At 60.3% G+C, this 22,950-nt stretch overlaps 1 protein-coding gene across 11 annotated transcripts; it reads left to right on the forward strand.

Annotated features, from left to right (window-relative positions):
- Window positions 1-315: 315 nt before the first annotated feature.
- On the forward strand, window positions 316-17,929 carry TMC6 (transmembrane channel like 6). 11 transcript variants are annotated; one of them, XM_069542026.1, is made up of 22 exons: window positions 316-601; window positions 848-943; window positions 3,226-3,367; window positions 3,522-3,664; window positions 3,828-3,923; window positions 4,254-4,412; window positions 5,805-5,910; window positions 6,055-6,148; window positions 6,409-6,666; window positions 6,936-7,126; window positions 8,235-8,379; window positions 8,966-9,121; window positions 9,529-9,680; window positions 9,778-9,859; window positions 10,013-10,110; window positions 11,720-11,815; window positions 12,086-12,161; window positions 13,168-13,301; window positions 13,443-13,619; window positions 13,697-13,775; window positions 16,639-16,706; window positions 17,672-17,929. In XM_069542026.1, exons 3-22 carry the CDS (start codon window positions 3,309-3,311, stop codon window positions 17,736-17,738), a joined length of 2,436 nt encoding a protein of 811 aa, XP_069398127.1. In that variant the 5' UTR covers window positions 316-601; window positions 848-943; window positions 3,226-3,308; the 3' UTR covers window positions 17,739-17,929. The 11 variants fall into 11 exon arrangements, with proteins under 11 accessions (XP_069398127.1, XP_069398124.1, XP_069398125.1 ...); XM_069542023.1 differs by having other exon boundaries at window positions 326-601; window positions 848-904; XM_069542024.1 differs by having other exon boundaries at window positions 358-481; window positions 848-904.
- Window positions 17,930-22,950: the final 5,021 nt, after the last annotated feature.

The following is a 22,950-nucleotide window of genomic DNA, read 5'->3' on the forward strand; positions in this document are numbered from 1 at the left end:
AATGGCTCCCACCACTATCCAGAGCCCACCCTTTTCTCAAACCCAGGGCACTCTCCACTGGCCCCCTCCCGGACTCTCTCGAGGTCAGCTTTCTAGGTAGAGCTCCTGGGTGGACAAGATTCAGGTTGTGGTGGATGACCCCCCTGGAGGCTGACTGACCACTCAGCCTGCTTCCTCATCTCTGAACTAGGGTCACCGGTGCCCCCCACCCTGCCTTGTGGGTAATAACTGAGCAAATAGGAATGGGGACTGTCCCCACCTAGCACACAGGAAGTGTGCCGGAACTCGGCGGGAGAAACAGCAGAAGCCACGCCCAGACTGGGGTGGAGATAAGCCCCAGGTTCCACCAGTCAGTTTACGGGAGTTGCTGGAGGCTGTGCAGGAGGAAGGGGTTACCCAATCTGGTGTGGCAGGGCCGGCCCCTATTCGTGTGGTTTTGCTGCCTGGTGTTATTTTGATCATCGCTCTGAGAAGCGGGCAGGTCTGCGATTACTGTCCCCGTTTGAAACTTGGGGAACCTGAGTCCCACAGAAATTGGCTTCAACCAGAGACTAGAAGGCTTCTAGATACTCGGCCGCCTTCATCCTGCTCAGACCTCGGGGTGGGTGAAGATAAGGGTCGGAAGCTGGCGGGGAGAGGGCATAGTTCGCCGAGGGCTCGATGGGCAGAAGAAGCGGGGCGCCCCCCCAACCCCGCGGTCGGGTCACGTGACTTATCGGAGGCGGGTCACCACGTGGGCAGGGCTAGGCGGTGCAGCTCTGTGGCTCCGCCAGGTCTGCCTCGGTCTCGGGTCGCCCCGAAGGTCTTTGTCCACTCGCTCCCTCTGACCTCTCGGTCCCTCCCGCAGTTGGTGGAGTCCGAGCACAGTTCCCGGCGGCCCTTGCTGGGCAGGGGCGGGAGACAGGTGAGTCGCCGCCCGTCCCCTCTCCCCAGCGCCTCCCAGGTAAGCGGCCTGGATGTGGGAACCTGGTGGGGCGGGGCGGTAACTCTGGGGCTTGGGGGTGGTTCCCACCCCCTCCCAGCCCCATCCAGTTCCCCTGAGGCCACCAGCTCCACCCACTCCAAGTTCCTTTGGGACTCTGGGACCACTGGGCACTGAGTTCCCTCCCGCGGTTCTTCTGGATCTCCCCGAGTTTGACCCTCCGGAGGGTCCCGCTGGGGGACCGGCTGATCCCACTGCACCCCCGCCCCTCCCCCACTTCTCTGCAGGTACTTCTCGGGTGGGGCAGCGGTGTTGGTTTCTCCGGAAGGGAAGGGGTAGAGGCCCCCGTAGGCACCACTGGTCGAAAGTGAGGGGGTGGGAGACTGGCAAATGAGGGGTCCAGGGGCTCTCAGAGCTGCTGCCGCCACTGGGCTTGGAGAGGCTGCCACTCTGCCTTGATGGTAGCTGCCCCCAGAGGACTCGCTTCAGGCTGGGGTGGAGTTTCTGGAAACTAGGCCCAGCCCTGCACCTCCCTACCCAGTCAGGGCTCAGTACTGGTGCACCCCGGAAACTCCTGCCTGACTTGTCCCCACCTGGGCAAGGGTCCCAGGGCCCTGGGTGCCACGCGGGCAGAAGTTCAAAGCAGTGCCCAGGTGCCAGTGTCCAGGTGAGCCTCTAGCCCCCACGCAGCCTCTGAGCACCTCCCACCCACCCTGCTCCTCCCTCCTGGAGAAGGGGTGTATGGGAGAGGCCTGTAGCCCAGAACTTGGGAAGGTCTGTGTTTCCTGGAAGGAATTCCCGCTCTAGACTGTGGGGGCACACTCTCAGCCCCAGCTCCAGCCACTTTTCCTTTCAGGCGAAGTCAAGTCCACCTCTGACCTCTGCTGGTTTCTCCACACTGTGCTTCTGTGGGAGGAAAGGGGAGGGGACTTGGGCTGTGTGGGGCCTGGGCTCTGAGACTGGACACTCCCAAGCCGGGGCATTGTCTGGGCACAGCCCTAGTGGGCTGGGCACCCTGGCCTCGCCTGAGGAAGCCCCTTGAGCTGAGCCAGCTTTCCTAAGTGCTGAGTTCCCTGGAGTTAAGGGTAGGGAGAGGGGCGGGGGTGGGGGGGACAGGGCAGACTGAGGGCTGGGCCCAGTCTTGCTGGGGCAGAGTCCTGCAGGCATCAGCTGGTGGCTGGGAGCCCGCTCCCCCTGGCCCTGCCCCACTCCCACAGGGTGGAGAGCCTGGACAAGGCCACTCTGGTTCTGTTGTCCTGGGTGATGGCAGAGCCCGGACAAAGGCTGGACAAAGGCTTCCTGTTTAAGGCCCAGCCCCCTCCCAAGCCAGCTGCCCAGGCCCTCCCCGAGATGATGGAATGTAAGGAACTCTCAGGAGGGCTGTCGACCTTGACGTGCCCAGCTTGGCACAGGGTGACTGCTGTGGAGGGGGACACAGACGGGTGCAGCTGAGGCCATGCTCTCTGCTGTTCTGTCCGACGCTGGTGAGGGGTGAGGGCCTCGGGCCCCCGGCGGCTGGCTCCTGTGAGATTTCCGGCGGGAGGAAGTGCTGCGGGGTCACGGGTGGGCACAGGAAAGGCCCCAGCTGTCCTGACCTTTCTCCCCAAAAAGGGGACTCCCCGGGTCAGAACCTTAGGAATGGAGAGCCATATCCACAGGCCCCACCCGCCCATCCTCCTGCAGGAATGGCGCCACTGAGGAAACCGGTGGGGAGCTGCCCAGACTCCCCTCCCTTCCTTCCTCCCTAATCTCCCTCCTCCCCTCTGGTGGTGGAGGAGTCTCCCTGTCTGTCCATTCCTGCCTGCGGTTTATCTCGGGTCACTCACTGGGGCATCCCAGGTGGCGCTAGTGGTAAAGAACCCGCCTGCCAATGCAGGTTCAATCCCTGAGGTTGGGAAGATCCTCTGGAGGAGGGCATGGTAACCCACTCTAGTATTCTTTGGGATTGTCTGGTGGCTCAGATGGCAAAGAATCTGCCTGCAGCGCGGGAGACCCGGATTTCATCCCTGGGTTGGGAAAGTCCCCTGGAGAAGGAAATGGCCACCTACCCCGGTATTCTTGCCTGGAGAATTCCATGGACAGAGGAGCCTGGTGGGCTGCGGTCCTTGGAGGTCACAAAGAGTGGGACACGACTGAGTCACTAACACACACTGGACCGTGTGTTTGGTGTTTGTCTGTGGATGGGGGCAGGGTAGGGTCTCAGGCAGCCCAGGCTGGAAGCAGCCCCTCCCACGGTCCCCAGGGAGCGGGTGGTGGGGCTGGGTGCCAGGCTCCCTTTGCTGTAACACTTCCTGTCTCATCAGATGGGCAGCGGGAGGCTCTGGAGGCCGAGTCCAGGCTCTGAACTGCGCTAGGGCTGCGGACTGGCTGACAGTGGGCCTCAGACATGTCCCAGTCACCGGCCTTTGTCCTGAATGTCCTCGAGACCCCAGAGGACCCAGAGGGGTAGGTGCTCTGGGGTGGGGCGGGGGGCTGGGATGTGTCACCCCCAGGGAGAGGTGGGCTGGACCTCAGCCCTTTGGAGGGGGAAGGCTGCTGGGGCGAGGACTGGGTCAGCAGCAGCCTGACCTCCCCGCCACACCCCCCGTTCTGGATCCAGCAGCCAAGAGCCCAGCCCCTATGATGAGAGCGAAGTGCACGACTCCTTCCACCAGCTCATCCAGGAGCAGAGCCGCTGGGTGGCCGAGGAGGGGCTGGAGCTGCAGCAGAGGCAGCCGGGGACTGGCGCCCTGGGGGCCTCAGGTGAGCCCACCTGGCCAGGTGCTGGGATGCGGTGGGCAGGGCACTGAGCCTCTCACCCTCTGAGGAAGCCCCCCCTAGCAGCCTGGGGAGGGGCCTGGGTGGGGAGATCTCCAGCCGGCAGGATCTGTAGAACCTCTGGACAAGTCTTAACTTTGCTGGACAGGCAGCGACCACGAGACCCTGCTGGGGCCCGAGGGCGCCCCCGTCTACAGCATGGCCACGCTCCGCATCTTGGCCAGCATGCCCAGTCGCACCATTGGTGAGTGGGAGCCTTTCCCTTCGGACCCTGGGCCGGGCTGGGGTTTCCGGCTAAAGATCTACAGACCTCAGAGCTGGGCCCCTTTGGCCCACCTCACCCTATGTACTGCCTGGAGGCCCAGCCCTGCCCCAGGCAGCCTCGCCGGGTTCTAAAAAAAATGACTTCGGAGTCATCATGGGGATAAAAATAGGCTCTTGGGAACCGGTGGAGCTTGAGGTCTCTTATGAAGGGACTTTCCTGGGTCCTGGGAAGCAGTGTGTGTTGGGGGGATGATGGTCCCTGCTCCACGTGAGGGGGCCGCATCCCTCCACTGACCAGTGGCCTCTGCAGGCCGGAGCCGTGGGGCCATCATCTCCCAATACTACAGCCGCACGGTGAAGCTGCGTCGCAGGGCCGGCCGGCCGCAGCTCAGGGACATGGGCCGCTCAGCCCGGCCCAGCCTCCGCCTGTACGACCTGGAGCTGGATTCTGCGGTCCTTGAGGAGGAGGGTGAGTGAGGGGGGATGGGGCCTCGCTGGGGAGGACATCTGCTGGCGGGGTGGGGGGCTGGGGTGCAGCACGCTGTCTGAAGGTCCCCTGGAGTGAGGTCCCTTTGCAGGAGTGCAGGAGGGTCTTGGTGTCCCAGCCACTGGGACAGAGCAGCAGAGGCCTCTCTGGCTGCACAGGGTTTGACTCTGCAGCCAGGCACTCTGCAGTGTCTGTTGAGCATTTGTAGTGTCACAGATGCTGGTATTGGCTTTGGGATGTGATGGTGGTGAGCATACCCGATGCAGTTTATTGTCTGGTGAAACAGGAACCAAATAAACGGATAAGTGATGGTTAAAGCTCAGATTGAGATGAGATGAGATGAGATGGCTGGATGGTGTAGCCGATGCAATGGACATGAACATGGGCATACTTTGGGAGATGGTGAGGGATGGGGAGGCCTGGCGTGCTGCAGTCCGTGAGGTCACAAAGAGCTGGACACAACCCGGTGCCTGAATAGCAACAACAAAGCTCAGATAAGGGCAGCTGAGGAAAGGTGCCTGGCAGGAGAGCGTTGCAGAACCCATCTAGCCTAGAGGAATCCCGGGAGGCTTCCTGGAGGAAGTGACGCTAGAGCTGCTGGGGGCATGTGCAAAGGCCCGGGGGTGGGAGGCTCCTGGCTTCCCTGAGCATCTGGGAGGCTGGTGTGGAGGGGTTGGGGAACGAGAGAATAGCTGTAGGAAGGAGCAGGGCCCAGCACACAGGTCAGTCTTCAACCAAGTGATCTCTGGCCACAGCGCCCAGGGCCTTGGGCACTTCCTGGGGGCACTCCTGTGTCTCCCCTCCCTGTCTACCCGAGGCCCCCAGCTGGTGGGTTACAGAGCAGTTAGCTCAGGGGTCAGGGTGAACGTTCCAGTTTAATTGTGCGAACCAGGCCGAATGTCTGCTTTTTCTTATCTGGAAAGAGTAGTTAAAATAGCATCCCCTTTCCAGGGTGAGTGTGAGGATGGAAGGAGAGAGGCTGAGGGGTGGCCAGATCTCCAGACCCCACCTTACCCTACTGACCCCAGCGGGGCTTGGCATAGTGGGAAGTGGTGGGGGGCTGGAGGGGCTGGGACCCCATTGCTGCTGAGTAGGGGGAGCATACGGGGCTCTGGTGCGTGGGGGGGATCAGAGCAAGATGCTTGAGGGGCCCTAGGAGGGGAGTTTGGGTCAAAGAGGAGGGCACTGGGCTGGGCCTTGGAAGATGCTGGGAACTTGTCCTGGGCTCCCGGGGGTGGAGGTAAGAGAGGGTGACGGCTGGTGGGCATGTGGACCTGGCCGGGAGGCAGAGGCCTGGGTGGCAGGGGATGGCCACACGGCGGGAGGGAGGGCAGGGTGCCGCGGGAACCTCAACTTGCCCCCTTTCCCCTGCAGAGAAGCGGGGCCTCCTGGTGAAGGAACTCCAGGGCCTGACGGCGGCCCAGCGGGACCACATGCTCCGGGGGATGCCCCTGAGCCTGGCTGAGAAACGCTCCCTGCGGTCAGTGCCCCTCCGCCTCGGGCAGCCCCCAGACGCCCCTCAGCTGGGCGGGGCAGGGGGTGAGCCGGCTCCTGAGCCCTCGGTGGACGGCGGTTCCCAGTGGGGAGGGAGTGGACTGACCCCAGACGCTGCCTCTGCCCCCAGGGAGGAGAGTCGGCCCCCGAGGGGCAAGCGCGGGGCCCAGCGGCGCCGCGGGCTCCTCTCCTGTTGCGACCAGCTCCGTGACAGCTGTGTCCTGGTAGGAGCATCTGGGTACCCGGGAGGGAGGGGGTGAGGTGGAGTGGGGGCGATGAGGGGGCCCTTTCTCCCTCCGAGTGATGCCCGTGGGGTCATCTCGCCTCCAGCCTGGCTCTGGGCCGGGACTGAGCTCCCTCCTCCTCTCACGGCACCCCTGCGCTCCGGGCCGGGACTGGACTGCGGTCTTGCTAGAGGCCAGCTCCCTGGGCCGGCTCCCCGCCCCGGCCCCGCCTGAGAGCCGTGCTGCCGCTGTCCCCGCAGGCCTCGCACAACCTGGGGCTGGCGCTGCTCTCGGGGCTGCAGGCCCTGATGCCCTGGCGCTACGCCCTGAAGCGGATCGGGGGCCGGTTCGGCTCCAGCGTCCTGTCGTACTTCCTCTTCCTCAAGACCCTGCTGGCCTTTAACGCCCTGCTGCTGCTGCCGCTGCTGGCCTTCATCGTGGGCGTGCAGGCTGCCTTCCCGCCTGCGCCCGCAGGCCCGGTGCCCACCTTCACGGGCCTGGAGCTCCTCACCGGCGGGGTGAGGCTTGGTGGGGAGGGGGCGGTGAGCAGGCACCCTCTCGTTACACCCCACCCCATCCGCTGCTGTGACTCTGGCTCCCCTCGCTTTCCTTGGGACCCCGGAAGCCCCAGGGCGGCCACGGTCCTCCGTTCACCTCCGCATTCCCCTCACCCCCCTCCCCTTCTGCCTTTCTCCTCGCCCCGTCCTCTGGGTGCCCTGCAAGCCTGAGGGTGGGTCAGCTGCCAGGAGGGCAGACTCCCTGACCCTGCCAGGCGTTTTCTCCGCAGGGCCACTTCACCCACAGTGTCATGTACTACGGCTACTATAGTAACGCCACGTTGAACCAGCCGTGTGCCTCCCCACTGAATGGCAGCCAGTGCGCTCCCGAGGTGGGCAGCCTGCCCTACAACATGCCCCTGGCCTACCTCTTCACCCTGGGGGCAGCTTTCTTTATCACCTGCATCACTCTGGTGTACAGGTAATAGCTCTCTGCCGTGTGACCCCGGCTCTGAGCATCACTGACCCACCCATGCATCCATCTGTCCATTCATCCATCCATCTGTCTACCTATCCATCCATCATCACTCCCTCCATTCATTCATCCATCCGTCTGTCCATCCATTAGTCCATCTGGCTACCCGTTCATTCATTATCTCTTCATCCATCCAGCCACCCATTCAGTCATCCATCTAGCTACCCACCCATCCATTTTCCCATCCATTCATCCATCCGAAGATTGAAGGCAAGAGGAGAAGGGGGCAACAGAGGATGAGATGGTTGGATGGTATCATTGACTCAAGGGACATGAGTTTGAGCAAACTCCGGGAGATAGTGAAGGACTGGGAAGCTTGGCTTGTTGCAGTCCACCTTGGGGTCACAAAGTCGGACACAACTGAGTGACTGAACAACAGTCCACCCATCATCACTCTGTCCTCCGTCTGTCTATCAACCATGGGTCCGTAGATCCTTCCTTCCATCCACTTTCATCCACACACCCATGCACTCCACACACATTTGCTGTGCTCTGCTCAGGGCAGGAAGATAATTGAGCTTGGTGCATATCCTTGAGACACTTGCTGTGTACGGGAGAAGACAGGCCAGTGAAGAGGCTGGGAAACTGTTGCATTGCTCAGGTGTTATGGAGCATGGGAGTCAGACCGGCTTCCCAGGGGGGTGGCCCTTGTATCACAGAGGGAGGTTAAATAAGGCAGCTACGGAAAGACGGTGTGCTGGTTCTCGGGAGAGGCAGTGCACAGGTCCTGAGGTAAGCCAGAAGCTTCTATAGCCACGTCTGGGTGGGAGGCAGGCGGTGGGGTGGTGGGGAGTGGAGGTGACCCCATTTCTAGCCCTTTGTGGCTGCTGGGCATCCTGCTGGACAGGTCTGACCTAGGGTGGCCGGTGGTCCACCCCAGGAGGCTGAGAGCTCCGGGCTAGAGGCGGGGCAGGGAGAGTGGCCGGAGGCCCATCAGTGCTGGCCGGGGGTGGGGGCCTTCTCTGAGTGGCCGGTACACTTTGTCAGATCTGTGTCTCCCGGCCTCTTCACCTTCTGCCCCATCTCACCCCCTGCCTGGCTCTGCTTCTCCCAGCATGTCCCGCTCTTTCGGGGAGAGCTACCGGGTGGGCAGCACCTCGGGGGTCCACGCCATCACCGTTTTCTGTTCCTGGGACTACAAAGTGACCCAGAAATGGGCCATCCGCCTTCAGCATGACAACATCCGAACCCAGCTGAAGGTGAGCTGGGAGCTCACGGCCCCCTGGGGCTGTGGTCCGCCACCCCCGTGTCCAGGGGCACACCAGTCGGGGCCCTGCAGAAAGACTTCCTCTTCTCGAAGGCCCCGTGTCCTCCGGCCCTGGCAGGAAGAGGCCTCCACTGTGCCAGCTGGCCTGCACTCCCAGAGCCCCCGGTAGCCCTGGGGTATAAGTGAGAACAGTGAGGGCTGAGCTGGGGCTCCTGGAAGATCCTCTGCCTGTCAGGGGTCCCTGCTGTGGGATTCGAGTCAGGGATGCTCACAGTTTTGACCCAGCTGTCGGGCCCTCAGGGAGCGTCCCGTGGCTCCTAGTCGGTGAGGGAACAGCTGTCTGCAGGCAGCACGGCTCAGTAGGCAGGTGGGGGGCAGGCCACGTCCCTGGAGACGGGGCCTCTGTCGGGGGAGCCACAGGCCGTGGTACCGGGGGCAGCTGGGAGGTGAGCCCTGGCCCTCCCCCGACCCCAAGCCTCCCTGTGTGTCGGCTCCGTGCGCCCCCCCGGGTTGTGGTGCGCGCGTGGGCAGGTCCCCGCATGTCTGTGCCCGGGTGACGGGCTTGCTGTCACCTGCAGGAGCTGCTGGCTGAATGGCAGTTGCGCCAGCGCCCCCGGAGCGCGTGCGGGCGGCTGCAGCAGGTGGCTGTGCTGGGGCTCGTGTGGCTGCTGTGTCTGGGCACCACGCTGGGCTGCACCCTGGCCGTCTACACCTTCTCGGAGCTCATGATTGAGGTGCGGAGAGGGCGCGGGGGGCCTCCCGCTTTTATTAGCTGGGACCCCTGGCCTCCCACACCTTCCGCCCCGGCCCCCCACAGGACACTTTTCTCCCAGGACTTGTTCTCATTCTTGTTCTGTCTGATGCTATTATAACGTCCTTTTGTTTTCTTGTCTTTGGGTTTCACTTTTTTTTTCCGACACCTGTGTTCCATCCTCCCTTCTCCGTCTCCCGCCCCCCTTCCTGTGCGGTTTGAACACGGGGCTTGGGGTTGGGGAGGTGTGCCTGCCATCTCCACCTGCTCTGCACCCCCCCAGACCCCTCCCTGCGGCCCCTTCCCACCCCCCACCCTCTGGCCAGGCAGTGGACCTGACCCTGTCCTTGGGGCCCCTCCGGGGACCACTGCCCACCCCTGCCCCAGCAGAGCCCAGTGTCCGCCGAGCGGGAGGCTGTCCTGCTGCTTCTGCCCCTGGTGGTTTGCCTCCTCAACCTGGGGGCCCCCTACCTGTTCCGCATCCTGGCCGCCCTGGAGCGGCACGACTCCCCGGTGCTGGAGGTGTACGTGGCCATCTGCAGGTGCGAGGCCAGGTGGGCCAGGTGCGGGCTTTCTGGGGCGGGACCTCTGTCTCCCAGGCACCCCGCCCTCAGCCTGCACACCCACCCTTTTCCACAGGAACCTCATCCTCAAGATGGTCACCCTGGGGATTCTTTGCTACCACTGGCTGGGCCGCAGGGTGGGCACCCTGAAGGACCAGGTGAGGGAGGGCCGGCGATTACTGGTGGGGGCCTGGGGCTCAGGCCCCTCACAGTAGCCAGCCCTCACCTGACCTTCCCTGGCTCTGTCCGCAAGCGTCCTGGGGGCGCCCGGGTGGCAGGGGAGGGTGGGGGCTGAGGCTGCTCTGTTTCAGTGCTGGGAGAACTTCGTGGGCCAGGAGCTGTACCGGCTTATGGTGATGGACTTCATCTTCATGCTGCTGGACACACTTCTGGGGGAGCTGGTGTGGAGGTGAGGCTGGTGGACTGGGCCCTTGCACCTGGGCATCCCCTGCAGAAGGGCCCCTAATGTCCTCCCCTGCGTGCGTGGTGGAGGTGGGGGTCACCTGGGCAGTCCTCCGGCCTCTGAAAATCCGGACCTGACCCCAGACTGGGACCATAAATTTCCACCCATGACAGCTCTTCTGTAAAATATTGTTAAACTGAGAAAACCCCTGAGAAAACAGGATGTAGCATATTTTTGGGTCGGAAAGGAAAACAGGTTTCAAGATGAGGCATATGGTCTAATCCGTCAAGGGGAAAAAGGGTCGGGAGGGAGCACAGAAAGTGGAAGGACGTGTTCAGCTGTGCTGGCTGCGGGGGCTGGCATGGCAGGTGTCACTTCCTTCTTTTTTGTGTTTTCTTTGAGAACATTGGAATTTAAAAATAATAAGATTTTTACTTAAAATTTTTTCAAGATTGATTTTTATTTCTGGCCTCACCTCGTGGCATGCAGAACTTCCCCGGCCAGGAATTGAACCCCTGCCCCCTGCAGTGGAAGCGTGGAGTCTTTACTGGACCGCCAGGGAGGCCTCGATAATAATAAAAATATCTTTTTTTAGAAATTTTTTTTCTTGGCCGTGCTGGGCCTTTGTTGCAGTGTGCAGGCTTCTTGCTGTAGTGGCTTCTTTCGCTGTGGATCACGGACTCTAGGGCTCGGGGCTTCAGGGACTGTGGCATGTGGGCTCAGTAGTTGTGGCCCCCGGGCTCTACAGCACAGGCTCAGTAGCTATGGCGCACAGGTTTAGTTGCCTCATGGCATGTGGGATCTTCCGGGACCAGGAATCGAACCCGTGTCTCCTGCACCGGCAGGTGGATTCCTTACCACTGAGCCACCAAGAGGAAAACCATCTGATAGCTCAGCTGGGAAAGAATCCTCCTGCCGGTGCAGGAGACCTTGGTTTAATTCCTGAGCCGGGAAGATCTGCTGGAGAAGGGATAGGCTACCCACTCCAGTATTCTTGGGCTTCCCTTGTTGCTTAGCTGGTAAAGAATCCGCCTGCAATGCAGGAGACCCCAGTTTGATTCCTGGGTTGGAAAGATCCGCTGGAGAAGGGATAGGCTACCCACTCCAGTATTCTGGCCTGGAGAATTCCATGGGAGTCCAGGGGGTCGCAAAGAGTCAGACAAGACTGAGCAACTTTCGCTTCACTTTCACCAGGGAGGGGGTGAAAGAAGAAGAAAGAAGCCTGCCAGGCTTCTCTGTCCATGGAATTTTCCAGGCAAGAATACGGAAGTGGGAACTTTTTGACCCAGGGATCGAACCCGGGTCTCCCTCATTGCTGGCAGATTCTTCACCATCTGAGCCACCAGGGGATAAGATTTTTAAAAAGCAGTAACACCTTTGATGCCAATGTGCATGTTTGCACTGGGGTGTATCACACGTGCTTAGAAAATGGACAGAGACTAAGTCAGCTGCAGTGCGGACCCTAGTCCGCCGTCTCCCCTCAACATCACTGGGCACTGGGAGGGGTGGGCTGGCTCGTCAGCTTGCTGTGCAGGCCGGGGTGGGGTCCCAGCGTCCCTCGGGCTGGTCTTGGTGTTTGGTCCTCCTTTGTGACCCTAGGGCTCTTCTGCCCCAGGCTTTTCTCTGAGAAGCAGCTTAAGAGGAAGGGGAAGCCTGAGTTCGACATTGCAGGAAATGTTCTGGAGCTGATTTACGGGCAGACCCTGACTTGGTGAGCGTCCCCCTTGTGTGTCCCACTGCCCAGTCCCGGGGAGGCTGACCCCTTCCCGCTCAGGGCCCCAGCAAGGCCCAGTCCTGGGATTCTGGAGTGACCTGACCCCTCAGCCCCCAGTGGACCCAGGCTCCGGCCTCCTTGCTGGGCTTTCCTCGAGGTCTGACCCTGAGCCAGGCCTGGGGGGGCAATTCTGGGCCTGGGGAGCAGCTCGGGGTCCAGGACCCCAGCCCCTGGACTGCAGCCCTCTCCTCTCCACGCCCTCCTCAGGCTGGGGGTCCTCTTCTCCCCGCTCCTGCCCGCCATGCAGATCATCAAACTGCTGCTCCTCTTCTACCTCAAGAAGGTAAAGGTACCGCTGGGTCCCGGGGGTGGGGGCACGGGGCAGGCAGCAGGCCTGGGGAGCGTGTGCAGCCAGGGTGGCCGCTGGGCCGGCAGACACGGAGCCCTGGGACATTAGAACCCTTCCCTGGCCTGAGCGGTATGCGGCTGGCAGCCCAGGGCCACCCTCTGGGGTCGGTCACACAGTCCCCAGCTGATCTCCGGCCCTGAATCTCTGCCTTTGGCAGGCTGGGCAGCATCCCGTTAGGGTGTGTGGTCATCACCACATGCCCGTGTGTGCAGGTCAGGGCTTCCAGCCGGGGGGCTCAGAGGCGCTCAGAACCAGCACCCCCTTTCCTTTGCTCCCCGAGTTTCCTCATCTGTACACAGTGGATATGGGCGTCCCAGGTGACTCAGTGGTAGAGAATCCACCTCCTGAGCGGGAGATGTGGGTTTGATTCCTGGGTCGGGAAGATCCCCTGGAGAAGGAAATGGGAGCCCACTCCAGTATCCTTACCTGAGAGATCCCATGGACAGAGGAGACTGGAAGGCTACAGTTCGTGGGGTCACAAAGAGTCTGACATGCTTTAGTGACTAAACAATTAAAAAAAACTCACGGATGGTGCCCTAGGGGGCACTGCTGGAGATGATATTTATAAAGCACAGGGCAGGGTGTCTAGCCCACTGGAGACCTTTAGTCAACGGAAGTGGCTGTTAGTATCATCCCTCCCGCTTACAAGTGAGCTAGCCAAGCATCCCCCCATGTCCCTTGGTCTCCCCTCTGCAGAAGGGGAGGTGGCCCCCTGGCCCTCCCCAGCCTGTGGGCTTAGATCCCAAGCATCTGCCTCTCTGTCGGGCTGTCCTGAGGTCTTGGCTCAGGCTGGAAGCTGGGCTCAGGGTGCTGGAAGCGCAGCACCCTCTCAGCCCACGGCCAGCCTCGGTCCTGTTCGCTCTGGGAGGCCCCACCAGGCCTGGGAGTGGGGGTGGTGGACGGCAGGGTGGTGGTGGCCGAACGCAGCCTTTGTCCCCAGGCCAGCCTGATGGCCAACTGCCAGGCGCCCCGCAGGCCCTGGAAGGCGTCCCACATGAGCACCGTCTTCGTCTCCCTGCTCTGCTTCCCCTCCTTCCTGGGCGCGGCCGTTTTCCTCTGCTACGCTGTCTGGCAGTGAGTGGGCGCCCGGCCTCCGGGGTCGGGGGTGTGGGGAGGGCCGCCTGGTGGGGCTCTGACTGCTGGCCAAGGTTCGGGTTGTGGGGAGCTGTTCTTTGCCCGGGCTCAGGGGTCATGCAGCCCGCCCTCTGCCCCCAGGGTGAAGCCCTCGAGCACCTGCGGCCCCTTCCGGACCCTGGACACCATGTATGAGGCGGGGAAGGTGTGGGTGCGCCGCCTGGAGAAGGCTGGCCCCCGCGTCTCCTGGCTGCCCTGGGTCCACCGCTACCTGGTGGAAGACACCTTCCCCATCTACCTGGTGTCAGCCCTGCTGCTGTGAGTGACGGGGTCCCTGGCTTCTCCCTCCCCTGGGCTCCTGCGAGGGGCCCAGCCTGACCGCCCATCTCCCGCAGGGCTGTGATCTACCTCAACATCCAGGTGGTGAAGGGCCAGCGGAAGGTCATCTGCCTCCTCAAGGAGCAAATCAGCAACGTGAGTGCCCCTCTGAGCCCCCCACCCAAGTCCCTCCAAGCTTCTCTCCTTCCCCAGATCTGGGCCGTAGAAAGGGGTTGTTTGCTAAGCGAACTGTATCAATTGAGATACATAGTTCATATTCATCAGAGTTGGAGGCGGCCAGGCTGCCCATCTGCAAGGACCCCACTGGGACGAGGGCTCCAGAGGTGCTTCTCTGACGACCCCACCCCCAATCCCAGTCCCCCAGAGGTCGCCCAGAGCTGCCCTGTGGGCTGTCCCTCCCTCCTCCCTGCTCAATTACTGGACCTCCCATCACCTCTGGGGCAAGTCACTGCCCCGACAGTCAGGGTCACTCGGGCTGGTGTTTGCCTGGACGGCAGGGGCCTTTCGCCTGGTCCTTACCCTGCCCAGTCTGGGCTGGCGGCTCAGGAGCACGTGTCAGTGACGGCAGGTCTCCCTGAATACTCAGTGGCCTCTGACCTCATCCCCAGGGCCCCAAACTTGCCCCCAGGACCCCGACATCACTCTCCCCACTGCTTTTTTTTTTCCTTTTCTCCCTTTCCTTTCCGGTTTCTCCCTTGTGTACTCAATGCTTGAGCCCACCTTGGGGCCAGCTGCTGCCTGTGTCCCCCAGGCAGTCACATCAGGGCTGGTGGCTTCCCGCCACCCTGCATTAGAAATGACCTGAGGGTCCACTGCTGGGGGTCAGCCAAGGCGGGACGGGGCTGGGCTGTAGCTCGTGTGATCCTGCTGCTGGCTGGTGGTGCAGAGGCTCAGAGTCAGGTCTTTCCAAATGGGAGGATCCCCTGGGGACTGCTTCCACTTTATATTGGGTTGTAAGCAATGCAGTGCTTCTACAAACAGCAGGCAGGGCTCAGGCTGGGCGTTTTGGCTAAGGGGGTTGCCTGGCCCCAGCTGTTGGAAATGTGTTGTTTTTCCCAACTGGCTCGTGCTCTGCTGTGTAGATCTTCGGGACCTGAGGTGCCCGGCAGGATGCACAGGGGCATTGAGAGAGGAACCCCTGGTTCACCGCGTTCCGCCTGCCATTCCTCTAGGAACTGAAGGGCAGCTCCCCAGGCGGCCCTCGTGGTGGGCAGCGTCTCCCACCAAGGCCGAGCCCGGGCCCGGTTCTGAGTCTGGGGCTGCTGGTCTGAGCTCCGCCAGCACTCAGAGCATCTTTTCCTGGGACTGAGCAAGGCAGCTTACTCAGGCGGACGGCCCTCTGTACCCACCAACTCGATGGAGAGAAAATGGGGAGGGCCCATCTTGGAGGTGTGTCTGTCTCAGCATCTTCCCAGCTGAGCCAGGGTGCCCGGCGCCCGGACACATTCGAACAGAATTGCTGTTTGCTCTTTGTGAAGTCTCCCTACCAGAAACCCAGTCTGAGCCCGGAGCTTCATGGGCCCTGAAGTCTGCCGGGTGTTTAACCGAGTCCTCGACTTCAAGCCTTTATGCACTTTTCACAGTCATTTGTCGAAAGAGCCCTGGGTTGGCCGATTTGTTGTTGATCAGTCGCTAAGTCACGTCCAACTCTTTGCGACCCCATGGACTGCAGCACACCAAGCTTCCCTGTCCTTCACCATCTCCCAGAGTTTGGTTAAACTTGTGTCTGTTGAGTTGGTGATGCCATCCAACCATCTCATCCTCTGTCGCCCCCTTCTCCTCCTGCCCTCAGTCTTTCCCATCATCAGGGTCTTTTCCAGTGAGCTGGCTCTTCGCATCTGGTGGCCAAAGTATTGGCTGATCCCTGCCCCAAAGATGTCCTTGTCCTAATCCCAGGAGCTGTGAATAAGCCACGTCACCTGGCATTGGAGTTGGGGGTGGGATCAGGATCAGTTGCTGTAATTCCATCTGCTGATCTGGAGGTAGGGAAGATTGTCCTGGATCATTCAGGTGGACATGATGTGATAAAGCCCTTAGGAAAGGAAATTGGAGAGTCAGTATCAGAGAAAAGGGTGTGAGAAGGACTTGACTGGACGCTGCTGGCTCTGCAGATGGAAGGAGGCTGAGAGCCCAGGGATGTGGGCAGACTCAGAAGCTGAAGAAGGCGAGGACAGATGCGCCCTGGGGGCTCCAGAAGGAACCAGCCCTCCTCACTCCTTGATTTTAGCCCAGTGAGACCGCTGTGGGCTTTTTTGTTTCTCTATTTCTGGCTGGGCTGGATCCTGGGCTTTTCCCTAGCTGCGGTGTGGGCTTCTCACTGTGGCAGCTCTCTTGCTGTGGGGCATGGGCTCCAGGGTGCGCGGGTGCTCCCGTAGTTGTGACGCATGGGCTCAGTAGTTGCGGTTCTTGGGCTCTAGAGCGCGGGTTCAATAGTTGTGGTGCACAGGCTTAGCTGCTCTGTGACGTGTGAGGGCTTCCCTGTCCAGGGATTGAACTTGTGTCTCCTGCACTGGCAGGCGGATTCTTTGCCACTGAGCCACCAGAGAAGCCCTATTGTAGACTTCTGGTCTCTAGCACTGAAAGGTGTTGAATTTGTGTTGCTTTAAGCCACTACGTTTCTGTCATCAATTAGGGCAACGATAGAAAACCCATACAAACCCCGATGACACAAGCACACAGTGACCGAGGTCAGAGAGGAGGTAATTTCCCCAGGGCAGACTTTATACATTGAGTCAGGCTGAGTTGGCAGCCCTTGCTGTGTGAATCAGCACGTTTCCCTTTTCACCTTGGCCTCTGGGAAGCTTAGGTATATCTATGTGTCCACTGTAGGGTTTTCGGTTTTCCCCCGTTCTTGCTTGGTACCTCTTGTCTCCTTTCTTTAAACTTTTTGTGCTCATGGGGTCAGATCTTTGAGAGCCCCGCCGAGTGCCAACTGTAGCAGGCCACTTCTGGATGGACATGCAGTGGACAGCTGCTCTCTGTGTTCCGGTGTTTCTAGGAGGGGGAGGACAAAATCTTCTTGATCAACAAGCTTCAGCGTGTCTACGAGAGGAAGGAGAGGAGCAGGTGAGGGGCCCGGGAGGGGAGTGTGCAGGGTCGGGGAGCAGGGAATGGACAGAGAGGCCCCTTCCTTCCAGGGGTCGGGGATGGGGGGTGGCTGCTGGCCTCCCTGGGTGGCCCTTAACTTCTTGGGACTCCCCTGCCCCTTTCCCCCGCCTTTTGTCCTCGGGTGTGTGGGGCATTTGGGGCAGGAGGAAAACTTAAGTTTGGTGAGAAAGGAAAAAAGGAAGTGAACTGTGTGCAGGGGGCAGGGTTGAGTTGGGGTCTCTCACGCCCTCTTCCTCCTCCTCTCTGCATCCCGTCTTGATGAGTCAGGGGGTCGGTCTAGCTGGCCGTCTCCTCAGGCCCACGCCCCTTTCTCCCCGTGGGGTGAACATCCTGCCCCCAGATGCTGCTGTATCAGGAGCGCAGGGCCTGCTCCCACGGCCGCACATCTCTCCCTGCACCTGTTGCCTGTGCTTAAGTCTGGGGATGGGGAGGCACACTCAGACATCTTCCTGCCGCCTGGACAGACAGACACACTCGGGGATGCACACACACCCTTCCTCAGCCCCCGCCCAGCCAGGGGGGCTGGCTGAGGTCTGCAGGTGGAAACCCTTGGGGCTCCCCCTCCCCACCCTAGGCAGCAGGAGTCCCCCCCACCCCAGAATGAGCCGTCTGATAAGACATCCTCCCCACCCCCCAGCCAGGAGGAGGGCATGGCAGCCCACTCGTGTCTTTGGCTGGAGAATCCCATGGACAGAGGAGCCTGGCGGGGCTGCAGTCCCTGGGATCATGACTAAGCATGCGTGTGCCCCCGGCCAGGCATCAGTGGTGAATCCTGGCCTCTTCCCGCTCCTTCCCCTTCTCTCCAGGGGTCTGGAAGCAGCTCACGAGGAAGCTGCTAGCTAGGCGTCCTATGGCCTTGGAGGGGGTGACTGGTGTGCACTGCCCGAGGCCGGGGGCCCCTCGCTGACTTCCCTTTCTGGCAGGGCTGGTAGAACTGAGGAGGCCATGACACCCCCAGCCCTGTTCACAGACGACTGGGGCGCCCAGTAAGAGTGCCAGGCTGGCAGCCTGGTTCCTGCGGCCCTGCAGGCAGATGCTGCCTGGAAACGACTCCGCTGGGACATGACTGGGGACGGGGCTCAGGGGGCAGGACTCTGCAGCCCACCTGAGGGGGGAGCACCCCCTGTGAACCCTGCCCGGCACTCTTTATTTATTCTGATTAAACATTTTTTGCAAAATGGGCTCATCTCGTGGGAGTCTGTGCTTGTACCCAGGCCTGTCCAGGCGTGCGCAGGTATGGCCGTGCCCCCGGGGCCTGCAGCCTGCCTTCTTCTGCCTCCAGTTTCTCCCTGTTTCTTCAAGGCTGTCTTCCTGGCCAGGCTCAGCCCTGTGGCCTTCCCCAGTGCGGGGCTCTGGATGGAACAGACTGCAGGTCTTCAGTGCTGCGTGCAGGGCTCCCTCTTCTGGCGCAGCCCCTCGTAGCACGGATGGACCACACCGCAGCTTCTGGGGCTGCTCGGCCAGCCCCGCCTGTGGGGGGGTGGGGAGGTGGGGAGGTGGGGGGAGGAGTACAGGGGACAGATATGGAATGTGTGGTGGCGGATGATGAAGTGATGCTTTCAGTGGTCACTGGATGGAGGGCAAATTTAGGGAGGGACTGAGGTGGGTCATAGCTTTTCTTCCAAGGAGCAAGCGTCTTTTCATTTCATTCGGAAGAAAAGCTATGACCAACCTAGACAGCATATTAAAAAGCAGAGACATTACCTTGCCAAACAAAGGTCTGTCTAGTCAAAGCTATGGTTTTTCCAGTAGTCCTGTATGGATGTGAGAGTTGGACTGCGAAGAAAGCTGAGTGCTGAAGAATTGACGCTTTTGAGTTGTGATGTTGGAGAAGACTCTTGAGAGTCCCTTGGACTGCAAGGAGATCCAATCAGTCCATCCTAAAGGAAATGAGTCCTGAATATTCATTGGAAGGACTGATGCTGAAGCTAAAACTCCAATACTCCGGCCACCTGATGCAAAGAACTGACTCATTGGAAAAGTCCCTGATGCTGGGAAAGATTGAAGGTGGGAGGAGAAGGGGACGACAGAGGATGAGATGGTGGGATGGCATCACCGACTCTATGGACATGCGTTTGAGTAAACTCCGGGAGTTGGTGATGGACAGGGAGGCCTGGCGTGCAGTCCATGGGGTCCATAAGAGTTGGACACGACTGTTCAGACATGAGCAACTGAACTGAAATAAGATGGGTCATTTGCTAATGAGCCGCGGAGAGAGGAGCCTTTGGCGGGTGGAAGCGCAGCCAGCATCCAGACCTGTGGCAGAGTGAGGTGACCCCAGTCCTGCCAGACACAGCTTGAGGAGACTGTGGCATGCTGTGGGCCCAAGGGTGCGGGGAGGAGGGGACGGAGCTGTCACTGACCAGGGCCCGCTGTCCGCAGGGGCTGGGGGAGCAGCCCTGTGGGAAAGGATGGGAGAGTAGCGATCCTCAATCCTCATCTCCATGGGGAACCTGGGGGAGCAGAGCCTGGCTTGGGGGGCACAGGTGGGCTGTGGAGACGCCTCTGCCATCTGCCACACTCCCAGCTGGGCCCAGGCTAGCCCCAGATGGTCCCTGTTTTGAGGACTGTCCCACGTCGAGGGGGTGCTTCTGTGTTGGCAGACGTGCGGGACAGACGCCACCTTTCTCGGGAGCCCAACGTCAGGACCCTTGCTTGTGTCTAGTACCAGGCAGGTGATGCTCGGGGACCTCTGCGAGGAGCCGGCAGCAGCTCTTGGCTGTGGTTCCGGGCGTGAGCACCGCTGGGTGGGTGAAGTCGGGTGGGGAGACTTGACCTGGGCTCTCGGGGCCAGCAGCCTCGGATGCTCAGCTCCGCGTGAAGGGCGCTTTTGGATGGATGGATAGACATCATAAATTGACCACGTCCAGTCTGAGCTGGTGCCGCCAGTTTTGACTGGCTGGCCTCACTTTGCCTGCCTCGCAATGACTGTGAGTTCAGGACAAGCTGCTGCTGACAAATAGGCCAGAAGCCTGTGGGTATTTTTGCAGGCACTGTGTGCGAGTCAGGTGGTGTCCCTGGCTATTGACTCGAGCGCTAACCGAGGTGTTGCTGTGAAGGCATTTTGCAGGTGCCCAGCACCCAGTCAGCTGACTTTAAGGAGATTATCCCCCGCGATGTGTGTGGGCCTCATCCAATCAGTTGAAGGACCTGAAGATCAAGACCGAGGTTTTCCAGAGAAGAGATTCTTCCCAGGGCTGTGGCACCCAGCTGCCTGGCTGGCAGGGTTCAAACTTCAGAGTCACTAGCTCCACCCCCGTCCCAGTTAGTTCTCTTTCCAGGCACGTCCGTCGCCCATCAGAGTGGCTTCTGATACACACGTGGCCTCAAGGTCCTCCAGCTGTAATATTCTGTGATGGAGCCTGAGAGGCCCTGACCAAGCAAGGCTGTGGAGTCACAGGGGCCCGGGTTTGATGCTCATCAGTTCATGGCCTTGGGCACATCCTGTGACCTCTCCCAGTCCCTGTTCCTCACCTTTTGGGGTTGTTGGAACAATGGGCACAGTCCCATGGTGCTTAGTACCATGCTTGGCACATTACAGTTTTGCTTTAAAAAAAAAAGAGAAAAGAGCGTAAACTGCCAAATGAGACCCACTGGGCTCTTGCAAATGGCTGAATCCCAGTGGGTGGGAGGCCGACGGTCAGCCCACCGACAGGCTCCCTCTGACACCACCTCTGCCTTGGCCACTCAGTGGAATCAACTGGGGAGATTTAAAGACCCTGGTGCCTGGACACTCGACCAGACTCTGGTGGAATGGGTTTAGGATGTGCCCTGGGTTCTGGGATTTTAAGAAATTTCTGGATAATTCTGACATGCAGTCAGGACGGAGAACCAGCATCTGAAATGTCACTTAAGCTCGAAGCTTCTGTGCACTTCGGGCGGGTGCTTGGAAACAAGCTTCTGGATTTCACGGTGACTGGGGAGCCAGGCTCCCAGGCCACACCTGCAGCACGGGGCTGCCATACAGGGGCCAGTTTTCCCAGGTGGTGGTAGTGGTAACAAACTGCCTGCCGATGCAGGAGGTGTGGGTTTGATCCCTGGGTTGGGAAGATTCCCCTGGAGAAGGCCACGGACAGAGGAGCCTGGCAGGTTACAGTCCATGGGGGTGCAAAGAGTCGGACACGACTGAGCTCACACTTATATGGGTGAAGCCGGTCGACAGCACTTCTGCTGGGAGAGCTGATGTATAGAAGCTATAAGTTAACCGCATGTTTCCAGCACGACTCCTATGTGACTTCTTCTTGATCCACCCCACGTGCTCTATTCTTGCAAAGAATCTTCTTGAAACACCTTCCTGTCTCAGTGAACGCACACTCAGCTCCTTGGGTCTTGTGGCTTGTCATTAGAATCAGGGCTGGCCAAGGTGGCTCCTTCTCGACCCTTCTCCCCATTCAGAAGTCCCTTCTCCACACACCAGGCTTCTCCCCGCTGAGCATCCTGCCTTCTTTGCCTTCTCCCACGGTGTTGCCAGAATGAGTTAAGAAAAAAAAAAAGCACAGTTCGGAGCCTCCAATTTTTCTCTTGACTCCAGACACCAAGTCTCCTTCTCATCTGTGGGTACCAGGACCCACCCCTGCTCCAGGCCAGAGGCAGTCACTCATCCTCCTCTGTGCTCCCACCTGTCCCATTTCCCTGGGCTTGGGAGGAAAGAGCCACCTCCTCCAGGAAGTCTGCCTCATCTTCGGCCATCCTGGTGGCACTGGGCTTGTTCTCCAGTGAGGCGCTGGACGGTTTGCTCCCCTGTGGTGACTCTGGACTCACAGGGGACCAGGTGAATGCCCGGGGAAGTGCTGGCTGGAGGTCCCGGTGGAGTCACGGCCTCCAGGTTTACACAAGTTCAGGATGTCGGTGTGTTGTCCATGTGCTGAGCCCATGTCCTTTAGCCCTTCCTCTCCTGATGCTGGTCCTCCTGTGCTCTCCTCCTGGGTCTTCTAGAGAGGCCGGTCAGACAGGAGCTTGCCATCTTGACCTCCGGAGCCAACCTGGGTCCTGTCTTCTCAGTAAAGTGTGGCCAAGGCCCCTAGGAGCGTAAGAGAGAAAGAGACACTCGCTCCATTGGTCTCTGAGCAGAAGTCACAAAGGACGTTTAGGCTGGTCTTCAAGAGGGTATCTTCACAATCCCAAAGAGACGGCAGAACTGGCGCTGAACTTTTGGTCGCGGCAGGCAACCCTGGGGTGGGCTGGGGGCCAGCGCCAAGTGCTCGGACTCCTGACTGTGGCCTGAAACCGGTGGGGACAGGCTGCTGCTGCTGCAGCCCATGCCGTCACTTCAGCGGTCCCCGTACAAGGCGCTATGCACAGTCAGCTAAGGCTGGGCCTCCCTGGAGGGCCAGGGGTTAAGACTTCCCCTTCAATGCAGGGGGTGTGGGTTCGATCCCTGGGTGGGGAACTAAGATCCCACGTGTCTCTCAGTTCAGGCACTCAGTTGTGTCTGATGCTTTGTGACCCCATGAACCGCAGCACACCAGGCCTCCCTGTCCACCACCAACTCCCAGAGTCTACCCAAACCCATGTCCATTGAGTCGGTGATGCCATCCAGCCATCTCATCCTTTGTCGTCCCCTTTTCCTCCTGCCCTCAATCTTTTCCAGCATCAGGGTCTTTTCAGATGAGTCAGCCCTTCTCTAACCAACAAAAGACCTTCACACGATCAAAAAAAGACCTTCACTACTCTTTTCTGAGTATTCTTTAAAAAATTATTCATTTTTAGCTGTGCTGACTTCATTGCTGCGAGGACTTTTCTCTGGCTGTGGCGAGCAGGGGCTGCTCTCTGGTCGCAGTGCTTGGCTTCTCCCCGCAGTGGCCCCTGTTGCGGAGCATGGCCCATGGCCCCCAGCAGCTGCGGCCGCTGGGCCCTACGGCACAGGCTCAGCAGCTGCGGCCGCTGGGCCCTACGGCACAGGCTCAGTAGCTGCGGCTCATGGGCGTAGCTGCTGCTCGGCATGTGAGATCTTCCTGGATCAGGGATCAAACCCATGTCTCCTGCGTTGGCAGCTGGATTCTTAACCACTGAGCCACCAGGGAATCCCTCTTTGGATATTTCTGATACCCAAACTGGGTCATGGGTTGAGAGTGAGCAGCAGTCCTGGGCTGCGGCCACATGGCACGGTTGCCCCAGACGGTACTGGTTCCTGGACGGAGCGGGTGGGTCCAGGCAGGTGGCTGGCGGGGAGCCCCTAGGCTCTACTGCATTTCGATGACTG

This window comes from Ovis canadensis, chromosome 11 (genome assembly GCF_042477335.2).
Source record: "Ovis canadensis isolate MfBH-ARS-UI-01 breed Bighorn chromosome 11, ARS-UI_OviCan_v2, whole genome shotgun sequence".
NCBI lineage: Eukaryota > Metazoa > Chordata > Mammalia > Artiodactyla > Bovidae > Ovis > Ovis canadensis.

Excerpts from the sequence above, each read along its gene's own strand:
- TMC6 (XM_069542026.1), top strand. The coding sequence starts at position 3,309 with ATGTCCCAGTCACCGGCCTTTGTCCTGAATGTCCTCGAGACCCCAGAG. Across the intron at positions 5,911-6,054 it reads GCTGAGAAACGCTCCCTGCG|GGAGGAGAGTCGGCCCCCGA; the intron begins GTCAGTGCCCCT and ends CTCTGCCCCCAG. Across the intron at positions 12,162-13,167 it reads TCCTCTTCTACCTCAAGAAG|GCCAGCCTGATGGCCAACTG; the intron begins GTAAAGGTACCG and ends CTTTGTCCCCAG.